This window comes from Strix uralensis, chromosome 28 (assembly GCF_047716275.1).
Source record: "Strix uralensis isolate ZFMK-TIS-50842 chromosome 28, bStrUra1, whole genome shotgun sequence".
In the NCBI taxonomy this organism is placed as follows: domain Eukaryota; kingdom Metazoa; phylum Chordata; class Aves; order Strigiformes; family Strigidae; genus Strix; species Strix uralensis.
This window is the reverse complement of record NC_133999.1, coordinates 3373955-3390611: the sequence shown is the minus strand read 5'-3', so window position 1 is coordinate 3390611 and position 16657 is coordinate 3373955. Positions and strand designations below refer to the sequence as shown.

The 16657-nt window shown below is 42.2% G+C and overlaps 1 protein-coding gene across 3 annotated transcripts in view; it reads right to left on the bottom strand.

Moving 5' to 3' along the window:
- Positions 1 to 7799, bottom strand: part of DOCK5 (dedicator of cytokinesis 5) — an 86218-nt gene extending 78419 nt beyond the window's left edge. For all 3 annotated transcript variants that reach the window (XR_012626598.1, XM_074852048.1, XM_074852050.1), the window contains exon 1: positions 7718 to 7799. Coding sequence is in view for 2 of the 3 variants with exons in the window: in XM_074852048.1 (XP_074708149.1) it covers positions 7718 to 7760 (43 nt within the window). In the remaining variant the exon portion in view is untranslated. The remainder of the gene's footprint in view (positions 1 to 7717) is intronic.
- Between the last annotated feature and the right edge of the window lie 8858 nt (positions 7800 to 16657).

The window sequence follows — 16657 nt, the reverse complement described above, 5'->3', positions numbered from 1 at the left end:
AGAACATAAAGCGAAGGGATCCCACTTCATCAGCTGCAAACGGAACCCACCAGAATCACAGCCGTAAATTTTTGTACAAGTGTTCTCAGGCCTCCAACACCTTCCCCTTTCCATCCATGCGCTCAGAAAGACAGACAAGCTCTCCCACAATTTGCATGAGAAGAATTCATAGCATGGCTTGGCCCACTGCATTTTAAGAAACTTGGGATATGCAGCCAAGGAACTCTTTACCTCCATTGAATAGCACCTCTGTGGAAGCCAGGCTTGAGCTAACTCATGCTGGCAGGGCTAACACAAGTAGGATTTCTAATATGCATAACCATAGGGACTTTGGTTGGCCTCTGTACCTTCGGTCCTCTCATTCAACACGGGCTTCAAAACAGATTACTCGCCCATAATGGATGCCTGTGGTTTCATTGATTCATGTTTGCAAAATGACACACGCCCCAATCAGAGAACTGACGCTGCGCAGCGAGATATGCAGTTTCACATTTCCAGAGACCTTGAATTCCAAAGCATTTTTATCTTGCCACCTATCTCAGGTAACAAGCAAATGGCAAACAGGGGAATAGTGTTGAAATGAGGAACAGGAAATCTTGGCTGGGAACTAAGGGTTGTACTCTGGAAGGAAAAAAGCCAAACAAGAATATTGATCCCTTTGTTGTCAAGGAGAATGAAGAACAAGCTACTCCCGAATTTGCAGTAAGCACATCATTTTTAATTGAACTGCTTAAGATGCAAGGAGATAAAGAATTTGGAACTGGGTACCATGCACTGTAGCCTTCCCTCCCGTTTTCTAGAGCTACTTTATTCCTTTACATTAAGCTCCATCTCTCTGCAGCTTGAAGCCCCCACTACATCATAAGAGCAATGAGAATGGAAGTGCTGCAAGAATCAGGTCTCTAATATTTAAGCTAGTTACTCTTGCATTCAAAAAAAAAACCAAAGAAAAAAAGAAAAAAAAAGCACTCTTTCAGAATTAATTGGCCACTATTTGCCCATGACATTCTGAAACAGTATTAGAACTTTAGAGCTGAAGTTATAAACTGTTTTATTATTATGGAGGATCAAAGTACCAAGCTTCCCAAGAGCAGAAAGCTATTATTATCTCCATTGTATCTCAATTAACTTTTTGCCCAGATTCAGCACTTTTCAGAATGAGGTCCACTTTTATTGCAGCAACACCTCCAAAAATTTGAGAGTGTAAGAACTGCCCAAAGAACAATCTCCACAGCACAACCACTACTTTTTTTAGATACATTCTGACAATGTGCCAGACACCAATCTGAAAGCTTCAAGAGGCTGCCAGAGCACTTCATCCTTGAAACAGTGGTCCCCCCTCTAAACCTGGGAGATCTTCCTAGGAGGTACAGTCTGTACTGTACCAAAGAGACATTTTTATCATTTAAGTAACCGGCCCAACTAGCACTCTGTAACACCTTCAGTTTTTGAAGACAACCATGAACTGGCCACCTAGAAAGCTGGTTAGTAATTTATATTTATGTTCCAGTTTTATTAGCACATGTTTCCTGGCAAATGCACCAAAATTCATTACAGTATTTTAGGCATTCAATCATAAGTTAAATGCACTGGACCTGAAAACAGAGTCTCATTCTGGTAGCAAGGGGATAAACGCGTTTATGAATTTGGACTAAGGTAGTTTTAAGCTTGGCCATGGTTGTGTCTTTAACGTGCTAGCATAAATAGGATTTTTTTTTTCCTCCCCTAAAAGCCCTAAGTGACAGAAATGTCCTACCAGTCAAGTTAAGTGCAAGTTACATAGAAAAAGAAAAAAAAAAAAAGTTGACTTTCAATTCCTCAATTAAAGGAGCTTTGGCAAGCTTCCATGTAGAAGGGGTGTACATTTTCCAACTTTTGAATGATAGGGAAAAATTATTACACATTTACTGCTTCTTGATCGATATGCTATTGGCTCAAGTTTTTTCAGTTCCTGAACTTTTATTATTTTGCTTTTAATCCAGAATTCCTATCTGCATTTGTGCTAGCAAATACAGTCCTATGCCAAAAGAAGAACCACAAGAATATTCAAGAGACTGGTATGAAATTCAGACGTGGTCACACACCCAGCTCGAGCGGAAGCTGGTACTTACGGCCTCTGATGCCTCTGAACAATTAGGGCCACATCTAATCAGCAGGGACAGCTCAGCCAAAACTCCAGAAGGCAACTAGCAGTTCTGGGTGCCTCAAGGGAGGATTCACAGCCTCTGTAAAGGGACCTGATTGTTAGTAAAGATGAACTGTATGATAGTTCCTAAACATCAGAACTGTTGGTGATGTTTCAAGGTGGATATCCAAGAGCTAAAGCACCCAGAAGTCACAAGACACTTCTAGAAATATTGGTTTTCAAAGAATAAGAAAAGGAACAGTTACAAGTCTTGTTCATGTCAGCAATGCCTTTGAAGTCCACTGGATTAGTTTCATAGGAAACTACTTAAGGAGTAATCACCAAAAGTAAGAGAAGACAGACTCAGGCTAATATGGATTAACGAAAAATAGAAAGGACTGTGGAAGCAAGAAGTAGCACAGCCAACTTGCACATCAAATAAACTGTAGACACAGCAGTAAAAATTGGGGAACTAAATCAGAAATAAATCTGAAGATTCAAAATTTCTTGCTGTCAACAATGCCAAGTTTTTACTTCTCCCTATTGAAAGTTTTGTTGGTATTGCCATCAACACGATTTTTAGACCCAAATCGTTATAAAGCAAATGGGAGGGAAAATGAGTAGTTATAGAGTGTTTCTATCAATAGAAAGAATGGCAGCCACTTCTGCAGCAGGAATGGGCTCTTCCATCTTTCTAGAGCCCTTGTTGCACAAGAGTGGACTTAAATTTCAAGCTAGATGCATTCTGCAGAAATGGTAGGCGTAAGGCAAGCAGCAAGTTGAAACAAATACAAATTTTGCTCTAATTTGACATGATGTACTACTATCAGTCCCGTGAAAGTCCTTTGATCACAGACTCTATTTCACGACAACTTTGCAGAAGATGTATGAGGTCTGACCATGAAGACAAGACCTGATGGCCCAGCGTATCAGAAGTTATCACAAATCAAACCATTAGTAAGAAAATCTTATTCTGCAGCACTCTCTCTTCCTCTCTGATCCTTTGCATTTCTGCTCACATAAATCACAAATGTAGCTGGCAGGCACTGGTTTACATTTGAAAAATTACTGCCATTCCTAAGACATGACGCAGCTGATTGTAACTCAACCACCACATGGTATTTTGACAAAGTAAATACTTCTTCACGACAAGAACAGTCCTATGCTCCGGTCCCTCCAGCAGGGAAAAATGTAATGGGTTTAAGAGGCCACCAATAACTATTAGGGGTAATTACCCATCAGTTTACCAAAAAAAAATCTATTTAAAAAGAAAACAAAATAAATGATAGACTGAAACTCAAAGGTTGCTTCTTGCCTCTGTGACAAACAGCTTCTTTTATGGCTAAGGTACTTTAGCCATAGCAAGTGGCCAAGCTTCTTTTGGAACCAGATCAAATCGAGCCATTCCCTTTCAAATAGGCATCCATCTATCCGAAGTGCAAAATGGGAATCCCTGGAATGGGATGTGAAGAGGCAGGGAAAGCCTGGGAATGAAAGCTGCCCAAAAGATTGTCAGCCTTCCCCTCCCAGCCCCCCGCCTTTATAAATGCACCAGATCAAGACACTTTCCACAGAGCAACGCTTTGTTTAATTTGCTTCCCCCAACATTTCAAGATATTTTCTAAACAAAACATGGCTCTGGTTTTACTCAAAGCCTAGAAAGATTACTAAAATACAAAAAAATACATTGATATACCTTACTGACCAGTGAAGTTTTTCTGGGCTCACGGTAATATTTTCAGTTACGCATTTAACAATTTGGAGATATCATAGGAAACAAATACTGCTAAGCTTCCACTTGCTCCTTCTAAGCAGAACATCACAATTTGTGGCTTTCAGGGTTTTGCTGCAAGCTCCAAGTTTGTTGTTGGGTTGAAGCACTTTGTGGTATGTGGAGTGAATGGCCCATTATGGCCTGCAACTGCAGAGGACCATCAGGATAATTTGCCTGGTCCTTCCCCAGTCCTACCATACAAGCTCTATGAAACAGCCACTACCCCAAAAATAAGGGTAAATTTACGTTTCAAGAGATAGTCACTCCAGTGCATCCATCTTCACCAAAATGCAAACTATTCTGGACCACATGTCTCAGAGCTCTTTCAATAAAACTTCAGTTATTAATTTCTTATTCTGGAAGACCAGATTTGTGGATTGGCAGAACAGACACATACACAGACCAAACTACCTAATTATAAACGAACACTTCACATCCTGTTAGTTCACAGTCAAAGGTGACATATAAAGCACGTGTGTACCTGATGCATCCTTACAGTCACCTGGAAACCATTTGGGCTGAAAACTCAGCACTTTTCATTTCTGAATTGGTTTTGAGCCAGGTCAGTTCCCTGACCTGGCTTACCACAGGGCTATTGCCTGCAGGAAGGAATCAGAAAAAGGAGTACAATTGCTTGTTCTGATAGCAGCCTGGATTTCTAGAAGAACAGAATAGTTTATGATTCCACAGACTCCAGATTCTCTCATACTTGGTACTGAAAACATTAATACAGTCTTCTCCAGCCCACAAAGGACACTTACATGTTAAGAACAGATGATGACTAATTAAAGAATTGCTTTTACAACTGAAGTGTAATACATAAGTTAATCAAGCCTGTGTTACTGCCAGCAGAAAAAGAAAATAATTATAAAATTATAATAATTGATTCCTTATGCCCTAAGTTAATAATTTTAAAACAAGCAGATAATAGAAGTTAAAAATCGTGGGGAGTCATTCAGATATACTTTCCTACAGAGCATGCTCTTTTGACTGGATCTGCATGAAGGGCATTCTGCAAATGACACCTTTTTGAGAGAAGCACTTAACCAAGAATAGGTTACTTCATTTCCTTTGGCCCCAAAACTGACCAGCTTTCAAGGAAGATGCACCAGATAGTATCTTTCCTTCCCAAATTAGAGGTGAAGCGTCTTGCAAGGAAGCTTTGTGAGACCCAGAAAATCCTGTTGCTTAAAAAGGCGAGACATTGTCCATCAGATGATCAGCAGTGGTTCTGTCCCTTTACAAGGCCGAAGCTTCCAAAATCCCATCTGTTGCTGGGTTGAAAATTGCAAGTGAGAAACTGCAAGCCATTTGTCTCTCACGTATGCTTCCCTAAAAATGCTGCAATTCCCAATCTCACAGTCTCTGCTGTCTGCCATTTCAAACTCAGCCCATGTGCCATCTGTACTATCCATGTTAAAGGTAGCACTCTCCAGGTTTAACCCACTGAGGACAAAACTCGAAGGCAGCAAATCAGTTCGAACCCACAATCAACAAATCTGTGGAATATAACCCAGGACATAAACCATTCTGAACTGAAATGCAAAAATCAGACAACTGACATTGAATCACATGTGCACTTCTTGGAACTTCTTCCTGCATTGCTAAGATTTACCGGGTTGTGTTTAAAATAAATGCAAGTAGTTCTGTATTAGTTTCCAAAGCACAGATTACTAACAGCCACAGTGCGTGTGTTCTTGCTGAAAAGAAGTAACTTGTATCTTTACACTTCACAACTATCAGCTTACTCATGGTACCAGTGAATGGAAGCTGTTACCATCTAATGGCCTGTATCACACAAATAGTGGGGTTACCCTCATTACAACCACCTTCATAATTGGTACTAACAGGCACCTTGGTTAGCAGGCAGATTAACAGCCCAAGCAGCTCACACTTTCCTTTCAATCCTCATCAACTGCTTCAAATTAAGCACAAAACTAATGAGGACTGGTACCTGAGCGCAAAGCTTGAACACAGCACAGGATGCAGTCATAGACAGAAAACTCACACGTCTGCAAACATCAAACTGACACGGTTACGATTCCATTAATGCCCTGTATCAAACACCGCCTGATAAAGCCAGTCACTGCATGAATAATTCTGTTTACGGCCTGTGGATTGACCCTACCAGTTCTGGTGCAAATTTAACACAAGAGCTGAAGCATTACAGACTCTGTGTCAGTTTGGTCCATGTCTCTGCATACAGGGGGAAGAAGTATCTTTTTTCACACAGCTGTCTGAACACACAGAAGTAAGGGGATACCTCCCACCAGCACACTTTTTGATTGGTAACGTAAGGGAAGAGGCAGTTTTTCCTCCACCCTGCTTACTCACAAGCCAGTGCCCTTTCTGGGAGAGGAGCTCTCAGCCACAGCAGTTGGCTCAAGCCAGCACAAAAAACTCACCCCGGAAGCTAATAAAAAGGCAGCTAGAGGAGTGCCTCTGATTCATCCTCCTGCCTAAGGCCATTCTTGAGGTAGAAGAGCCTCGCTCAAAGATGTGCTTTAAAAAAAACCACCATAATTTAGCACAGCCAATCATACTAGCATTATATAGTTTACTTGATTATAATACCACCATTTTTAAATTCCTGATGCTCAGAGTAATCCCACAAAGTCACACATACAGGCTCCCATATATACACAGCCTGGGCTGTTACCTACAAAGAAAGAAACAAAGTTCAGGGTGTACAACACTCCACACCCTCCCGGTTACCAGAGCTGAAACTAGATAAGGTTGTGCTGCGTATAATATCTCTGAAGCTTAAGCCACAGTCCTGCAAGAAGTGGGCTGCCTCTCTGCAAAGCCACTCTGAAATCAAGGGGGTAACTTCTTTGAAATTCACTCTGTGAAAAATTGTGCAGGATGCGGTTCTTCACCTTTAACCTCATGGACTGAACTTGAATGAACAATCTTATGGGACTTGGGGTAATTAACACTTTGCAAGCATGAAATTAGAATTTTTTCTCACATCAAGAAGTCCTCTGTGGAACGCAAGGGGCACAGAAGATCACTCTTCATTAAAATAAACTATTATAAGTTGTTTGTGTTATTAGTGGCTTCCTGCCTATTGTTCCTGCCCAATTCTCACAAGCAACCTCAAAATTTTGTGGTTTTCAATTTGTCAAACTCTCAAGAAAAGGAGAACTTAGCAGCGACACCATTGGTTATGTTCCTCCTAGAGGAAAGTGAGCCAGCATTCAACGGGCTCTTTTTAAACGTAAAGAGGACTGGGCAGTGTCAGCCAAGCTTTCCCCATTCCTCGCCCTACGGCAAGATATCCACCCCCTGCAAAGATGTCACCCACAGTCCTGAATCCGCTCACTACAACCATCTTAGCCTGTCATCTCTTTTTCTACCCACATCGTCATTTTTGCCGCTATGTTAGAGCTCTCTTCGCTGTAAAACATGCTGGAGAGGCAAAATTATAAAGGTCAGTCCCGAACTTGTGGGATTCCGGAAACCCAGCGCTCGCCGTGTGCGAACTGGACACACACCACTGCCTCCATCCCTGCGGGTCAAAGAGTGAATACAACTGCTGAAACCTGAACGTGGAGGAGAACACAAACGGCGGGGGGGGGGGAGGAAAAAAAAAAAGAAAGAATTAAGAAAGTGCGTGGAGGAGAAACGAGTCAAGGGTTTGCAAAAGAAAAGGAATGCCTCCAGCCGGGGGAACGTGCGGTGCCGGGAACGCGGGGGCTCGGCGGAGCGGGGAAGCAGAGAGGGCTCCCGGGGAGGGGGCGAGAGGAGGGGAGGGGAGGGGAGGGGAGGGGAGGGCCCGGGGCGGGGGTGTCCGAGCGGCCCGGGCTGGCACTCACCGACCCCGTACTTCTCCCGCTTGGTGGGGATCCAGCGGGCCATGCCGGCGGCTCGGCTCGGCTGGGCCCGGCTCGGCTCGGCTCGGCCCGGCTCAGCGCGGCCGCTCGCCCGCCGCCGCCCCGCCGCGCTGCCTGCGGCCGGGCGCCCCGGGCCGCTCCGCCATGCTACGAAACTTCCCGGCAGCCGCCCAACTTTCCTGCCTCCCCCGCCGCGCCGAGCCGAGCCGAGCCGAGCGAGGGAGGGAGGGAGCGAGGGAGGGAGGGAGCGAGGGAGGGAGGGAAGGAGGCGGGCGGCTCTCCCCGCCCCGGCCGGGATCACCTGCTGCCGGCCCGGCCCTCCCCTCCCGGCCCGCCCCGGGGAGCGGAGCCCCGCGGTGCTGCTGTGGGGGGCGACAGGGGCACGGGGGGACACACCCCGACACTGGTGGGGAGGGCGGGCAGCTACGGTGAATGGTTCCCGTTACTGCCGCCTCACACGCCGATGTGTCAGCGTGCAGACGATTCCCCGCTGTTAGCAGAAATGCAGATTTTTTTAAAAGTAATCCATTAATAACTAAGAAAACAAAAGGGTTCTTTAAAAGTACTCCAGGCATCTGGAGAAACGGTCACAGGACCGCACTCTGCCACAGACGCAATGTTCTTGTCTGTAAGATTGCCTTGGCACCCGGTGACCTAAACCCCCTACTCGACCCCAGTGTTGTGAACTGGGACTCGGACAAGTATTTCAACCGGGTGATGCGGAGACACAACCGGTACGTCCCTGGATCCCGCAAGGCAGCTCTGCCCCACCGAGCCGACCCAGCCTGCCTGGCTGCCGGCCTTAGGTCGGCTGGGGGGTGGCAAATTGTCTGGGAGAGGGATATTCAGCAACAGCTCCTACTTACACCCTTAATCAAGCAGCACCATTGCAAAGCACAGTGGCAAATTCTTTACAAAGCGTTTGGTTCAAACCGAGGAGATCCAGGTTTTCCTCATGTCTCTGAGGCTGCAAGAAACAAGATCTGATTTTTTGTTAGTGCCTGAGCTTTGCTGCATGCCCACCTCCCATGGAAGACAACGATAACTATGATAATTTGGAATATTTTAAAACCTAAGCACCTGTTTAATTGCGCTAATGCATGAAAATCTGGGGAGATCATAATTTTTATTATTTTACCTTACAAGCGAGAAGCACTAGGGGTTGTTGCCCTGGGCAGACCACTTCATATCTCTCTGATTTCCAGCCTACTTCCCTCGTGCATGTTCAGAACAGCTTTCCATCCTACACACTCTCCCACCTGTGTTTCTAATAAGTTTAATTTGCCTTGATCTTCACTGGTGTCTCTGAGTGGCAGAGTAATATAAATAATTACTGGTAATTTGCTCTAACAAATAAACTTGTTCTTTGCAAGCCAGAATTTTAAACATAAGGACACTTGGTATCACTATTAGCCACGGTATCATTGTACAATAGACTGGGTTTTTAACAATATGTGGTAATCTGTCATCTGTCAAAAATGTGTGGCCCATGAATTTGTTACACACAGAGTGTGTTACTCATCTAGCTGTGATGCGCAGTAACGTTACACCCAGTTTCCACCAGACAGCCAAACCCTTCTCTGAAACGAGGTTTTGATTTTCTCCCAAGGGCTGCTCATGACATGACTGAGATGCTCCCAACGATATTCAGATGTGTGCGTCTGAATCACTGACCAAGAGAAGACGGCAGCTTAGAGGTTAAATGTGGACAAGGGTTCTTTCAATACCTAAACGGCACCTGAAGCTTCAACACAGAGTATGTCAGTATGGAACAAGTTACAAGAAAAAAAGAAAAGATCTGCAAGCTGGAACTGGTTAACTAATTTGTTATTTATAAAACATTAATTCAACCCAGCCAACCACGATCAGATGCTGTACTGGCATATATGTGAAATCATTGTTCTTACGCACAAAACCCTGTGGTTCCTCTAGCTAAAGATTTAGCAGTGCCACTAAACGTGGTCCTTGCAGCGTTTCTGTAGAGCTGAGGGCTCACAGGGAGTACAGGGCACTGCCCACAGCCAGGCCCTTCACCACAGGATGGGGGCAGCCAAGCTTGTATGAAGGGCAAATATTTAGATATTTTGCAAATCTTTCTACTCGGGAAGATTTACCAAGACTTTTTTAATGGAAGCTTAATATTTTGAAGTGCTTTGAGATCTTAACACAGAGCAACGTAACTAGGCTATCGAGACAATTAAACAGGGTGATGGTTGTTCTAGGCTTCTCTGCTCTGACCTTGGACTGCCTGGATTCCAAAATATTCCCTGCTACGAATGGGACACGGCTTTTCTGTGGCCCTTTTGCAGTGTGTGGCAGAACAAGTGGTGCAGAGGAGACTGCTTTTTTTGTACCACCCTGCATTCCCTTCCGTGGAGGGCTGCTTCAGCAGTGCCTGAAGTGTTAGTCTTGTAAAAGTTTCAGTGCTTCGAGCTAAACATTCCTCGCTGCAATTCAAGGTGCTATGCGTGTGCTAACATCCAAAGTTAGGTGAAGTGACCCTCCTTAGAAAGAGAAAAACATCTATTTCTTTTCTGGCAAACATAGTTTTCTTTCTTTCCATTTTGCTTATGCTTAGCCATGAATTTCTGTAGCATCCTCCCAAATAAAGAAGAGGAACAGCTTGATGAGTAGTATCTTGTAGATGACAAGAGGGACTGTGGAACATGCTTAGATCTGAGGCCAGATTATTAAAGAAGAAAAGTATTCATGAAGACACTGAAATGAGTTTTTGAAAGACCACCTGTATTCTGGCTGCCAAGGCCTTTGGCTAAAGGTTCTCTAATCAAGTCTAACTGACAGCCTGGAACCTTGATTTTACTGTAAGATTCTTGATTTTGTAGTTAAGCTGGCTGAGCTGTGCCAGTATTTTCCAACCCAGGTAAAGCAAATTCTTGGCAGCAAATGAAAAACAGAGCAAAGCATGAAAGATAGACAAGTAGTAACTAGAGTAGCTGGTTTTATTACTGAAGTGGGGAAAGTTGGTGAATGTTTCATTAAATATAATGATTTGCAAATGTCAGGGGCACAAGAAGGAAGCAATCTCAGCTATCACTGAAAGTAGATTTTATTTCAGAAAGCTTTTAATTTAATTTTATAATATCACCAAATACTTTTTTTCCTTCCCTCTTTCTTTCTTTAATGCTCCAGTGTTGTTTAACAGGGCCATTAATGGTGAACAGTCTCTGCCCCAAACAGGAGCAGGATAGTTAAATTCTAGTTGAGGCTACATCAGAAATTAACTCCGTTTATATAAATACCACATCAAAACCACAATACTGAGGTCATGTTGCAGATCAGAGGTGGAGAGAATCTGAGTGACTAAGGTTCATTCACATTTTTAGTGCACTAAGAAGTATTACTCCTGGTCTTTTACTTCATAGTTGAAAGAACAGCCTATTTGCAAATTATCAGACTGCTGAAGTAAAACCTTCATCTAACCTTAGCAGTTCAAAATGTGAAGTTAACAGTCATTAGAAAGAAGCCCGTATCTCAGAAACATTTCTGAAGTACTAACTGTAGCTCTTGTGGCATTACTGAAGTTTAAAAAACGTAATTCTAGTGCCCTCCTGTGTCCCAAAGAATAACTACAATAGCTAAAGTACACCGACCTTCAGTGAATGAATGGAAAAGGGAAAGAAAAACTCTTCTGTTCACCAGCCTGGATCCTATCTAGCTAGGTTCTCTGCATATACAAACAAAAAAGATGGCACTTGAATCAAGCGATTTACATTCAGAGCAAGAGGAAGGACGTGGAACGGTGTGGAGAAAAACATAAAATAATAAAACCATGATGTTCAGCAAAATAGTAATTGGTTTTAGCGCACCAACTAAAAAACTGCTACTACAACTAAAGCCATCTGTTCACTAGTTTAATAAGGCAGTCCCTCTAGTTGATGAATGATCAGGTCTGGTTAAGAACTGGACTCTTCCGATCACCAGCAGAAACAAATAAAAAGCAGCCGAGTAAGCTAGATAAGCAGTTAAGTATGCAAATACATACATACCCCACAAACGGAGGAAAACACTGGTTTTATCCATCTGCCTGGACATGTTTTATCATGGAACAATATTTAACATATTATCTGAGAATCTCATAGCCCAGACACATTACAGCTGAATATTTCACCACACATTTTGTTACCCACATAAGGCGTGTATGATAACACCAGTTTTGTTACTTAGTTTGCCTTACCCTGACAGTTCATTTTGTTGTTCTGTTAAAGTAACAGGGTTATTTCTAAACAATGTTTCAACAGAACCACTATTTACCTGCCACTGATTTCACTGGCACCCCTTTTTTTTTTTTTTTTCCCTCTGGATTATTCTGACCAGCACAGCTATGAGAAAGGGCAACCACTCATTAACTAAACTGAGGTTTAGAGCTACTACAACCCACCTTTTGATTAGCACATGGAGCTAAGATAGGATAAACTTGAAATACTTTCTCCTATTTACAACCCAAGAGTAAGCAAAGGACTGTGTAACCAACACCAGCACATGCACCGTTGCAAGGTCCCTCTCTTCTGCATATACATTTCAGTATGTTCCATCTTCCTGCGGTGATAGAAGGAAACAATTTTTTCACTGGAAGAAATAGAGAGCAGCTCTGTGCACCTGTCATTGACCCAAAGTCTAACATGAAGGCGTGTTCACTGTTCCCTTGCTTTATTTACATAAATATTTACAGTATAAATTGTTTCTTAAGCAGGGCATATAGTATTTCCTTGACAGAACAGAGTAGCAAATTCCTGGGGAGGCTAACTGCGTATGATAGCACACCATTACCCTGCAGGGGATTCTAGGCTGACAAACAAGCAGAACTGTGGGTAAACAATGCTTCGGAGAAGACCAGTAATAGAGAAGATGCTACGTAAAGTTGTTGCTTTTGTGTAAAAATACAAAAAAACAATTCCATGATTTGGACCGGAGATTTTGTGTCTGAAACTGGTACATGTCTTGGGGACAGATTTGTAAAGGTGTTTAGATGCTTAATGATGCCAAAAGGTGCCTAGTAGGAATTTAAAAGTACCGTAAAAGCTAATTCCTGTTGAAATTAATGTAGGAACGGTAAGTTTCTCAGACAGCCATCCAGCCTTAGATGTGCTAGTGTATGTCTAAGTTATTGCATGTTCCCAGCACAGGCTCCTCAGCTCAAATTCAGAAGTTGCATAGATACTGTCTTCACATGGTTTACTCAGTCGGGCTCAGCAATGTTCAAAATCTCCCAGTTTTAATGACTTCAGGATCTGTAGTCAAATAAAAGGCAGGCGCAGATTTCTTGGAGAGGTCAAGAGGACTTGACTTCCCCTTATCAGCAGCAAGTGGCATGACTAGCATCCCTCGCACGGGACACGTCTGCAGACACGGTGCTATGTCGTGCCCCCAGATTCCCTGCACAGCAGCCCAGGCTTTCCCCAGTCCTAACAGGGCAGAGCTGTTGTTTCCAATGCAATTTTGCCACTGTTGAGTTGGGGTAATACGGTGCTGAGTAGGGTAATAGTTTGTTAGACAGGTTTATCACGTTCTCAAGAGAAATTCTAGATGAAACACAACCATCTCTGTTTCATGATTTTGTGCAAATATTTCCGAAGCCATCTGACTATTGAAACCTGACTCCTTTCAATTAAACAGGAATGGGGACTATAACAACCCTTAGGCAGCTTTGAAAATTTCTGCCTTGATGTATCCTTAAGTCAGATGAACAGGTTCTGAGTAATCAGTTAGCTGGCATTTCCATTTTAATAGCTTTGTATTTTTATGTCTGAGTTTATTAAAATTTCAAAGCTTAGCTTCTCTACCCCTCCTCCATCTGTTTCTTTTTAAGGAAAGACAGAAGAATTTTCCCATCTATCTGCATTTTATCCAGATGGTGATCTCTCCCTTTGTTCAGGCATGAATTCTATCCATGCAAATCAAAGCATCAATCACACAATCAACTTTTGCATTAGTTGCAAAGCTCAGTAGGATATTTGCTTCATTAGAAAATACAAGGTATAACACCACATCTGCAACACTTAAGAGTATGTTCAATGCTGCAAATGCCTTCATTTACCGATCTGCACCAACACAATGTGAGAAGACCAATACCTTACTCCTCTAGGTAAAGTCCCAAATCCAATATTCCTGAAATGAAACACAATGGGAAATGATACCTCAAGTGGTAGAGCATTCAGAGATCTCACTTGTAAAATTGCTTTTAACTATCTTCATCATCTATAATTCACTTGAGTCCATTTATTGCTGCCACATGCACTGAGAAAGAGCCTCACAGGCCAGCAGCGAATTCAGCTCTTCAGCTCATGAATGAATTACTGCTGGAAGCCAGACTTTATTATTCATACTAGTAACTCATTCAGTGGTCGTGATCCTCAAGGGATGTAAATCAGCACAGCCTCATTGAAAGAAATTGTTTTGTTTGCTTTTCACATTCCATGCACCAAATGTTGGTCTCAGTAATGTCGAAGGGTTGTGACATTCATTTCAGTTGGAAATCATCTGACTGATATATTTCAAGTCATGATGCCAACATCTTTCCCAACAGCTGGATATTAAACTGTTTTATCTTGCTTTTGAGCTTCTTTTGAGAAGGTCAGCAGAAGGCATAGGTGGAGGTTATCTTGCAATTCCCTCTGAAAGACTGCTGCATGTTTGAGGAGAGGTTATGCAAGTCAGTGGCCTGGGGTAAAATCTCATAATCAGAATTGCTGGACTGGTATTTGTGACTATTTCTAGGGAATAACAGAAAGTTTGACAGAAATAGACCTTTAGTACTTCAAGCTTTTATTTCAAAATCTGTGAAGTAAGATAAAGATCTCCATTACCTTGTCCTGTCAACAACGGATCTGATGAGGTATGAGCTCCCCAAATGAAACCTGCCATAAAATTACGTGAGCAAAGTCAGCAGGTTTAAGGAAACAGCAGAATACACATTGTTGGCAGCTGTAAATAAGCAGTTCTCCACCAGTGTCAGTGTTTCTGTGAGGATTTACATTAACTGAGGTTCTAATCTATTGCCAGAGGGGCAGAAAAATGATCTCTTCAGTAGGTGCCTGAAAAAGGCTTCCAGACTGAAAGAAACTTCCACAAGAAATGACCATTATCAGCTCATCACTAGATGACCAGAGAAGGGAATCTGTGTACCTGTCTCAGTCTTGTATCTAGTTAAACTCTGGGTTATTTAAAACTCCCTCAGCTACTGACTTAAGCTTTACAAATTAAGAATGATGAAAAGCAAGCAGCAAGTAACTCTTCCTTCAAAAATACTGGTCATTTCCTTTCCATTCTTCACAGTAAATCAGCCTAAAGAACAGGCGTAGGAAAATACAGAAAATGGGCTTAAAGGAACTGATTTCACTGGCTTTTAAAAGGACACTCGAACTTGTAGAGGAAGAACAGTTGAGGTGGTGTCACCGTTTAAAACTATATACCATGGCTAATGGCTGTGAAGGGAAAAGCAAAATCTCATTTGTTTCCATCTTTGAGTTAAAGAAATTTTCAGAGCCTGGGACCTAACCTAGGGAATCCAAATCCCCACACTCTGTTTTAATCATTTTATTTTATTCTTTTGCTATTTTATTGGAGTAAAAGAGCATTTGGTGATGGAGGAAGAACTCTAAATTCAAGAAAGATCACTTTCACAACTGGTAGGTTGATTTAAACTTCTCTTTCTCAAACTGGCATTTGTCTATGAAAAAGCCATAATACTGATGGCTTTTCTTTCATCTAGTTGTTCATTTCTATAGAACTAAATGGTCAGAGGGTTATGTTTTCAGGCCCTTGTTCCTAACTATATTAAAAAACATATTCACACACTTTCAAATGTTGTTTTCTGTGTAAGCAATTGCATATAGCAGGTCCATGAATGGTTTGGAACTGTGAAAAGGAAACATAGAACTCTGCTAGATTTGGAATAGCAAAAAAGTGTCCCCAGGGCAATATCTGTTTCATGACACCATTCACACTGTGAATATGCCTGGGCCCCCTTTGCTATCTAGCTGAATAATTACAGTGGAGATAAATGTTTTGTAGAAGTGTATTGCTGATAAAATACTTAATTTCAATGCCAATGTACTGTAGGGTTTATTATGTTATATTGTTCCCATTTACTATGGAAAATTAAACTGGTTTTATAATCAGTGAGATACAACAGAGCTCAGTTAATATCCTGATAGAAGAATAAACTTTGTTACTGCTGCTATTGTGGCATTCTTCACCAACCCATAAGAGACATTCATTGCAAAAGACTAAAGGACAAAGGAAAAGATTACCGAATACATAATTACTCTATATTTACAATGCATGGAACAGCGAGGAAAGCTGTGATGAAAGTTTGTTTTAGCACTAAAAACAGGTATTTTGCCAACACTTGAGATGCTGAGACACAAAGTCAGCAGTAATGGTCAGACTAACTTTAGTAAGATGAAGATTTCAGCAAAATTCTTGGTGTAATGGTTGGACTAGATGATCTTCAAGGTCCCTTCCAACCTAGATGATTCTGTGATTCTGTGGATTACAAGCAGTGTTAATCAATGAAGGATATGTTTTGCTCTAGCCAGTAGTTTGGTATTTTAGACAGGAACTCTGCTTAGTTACATCAGTATGAATCCAGGTTGAGTTTTTCTTCTCTCTTTCTTATTCTGGCTTCTCTGCTATCATGTAGGGCAGAACCCTCAGCTGCAGTCACTATGGCATAACTGCAACAAAACAACAGGTACCAAGAGACTTGCAAACTCTGAATTTGTATTTTACTTTTGTGCCAGTAATCCTGCTCCTCCCTCCTTTTCACATCATGTGAAAGATTCAAAGGAGGAAGTGCTGGCAGGCATTTTCATTAAGAATCACTGGCTAATTCCAAAGTGCCTATTAGTAGAAGCCCTCTTGCAATGCCTGTGGTATCGATTCATCACAGCTGAACCATGG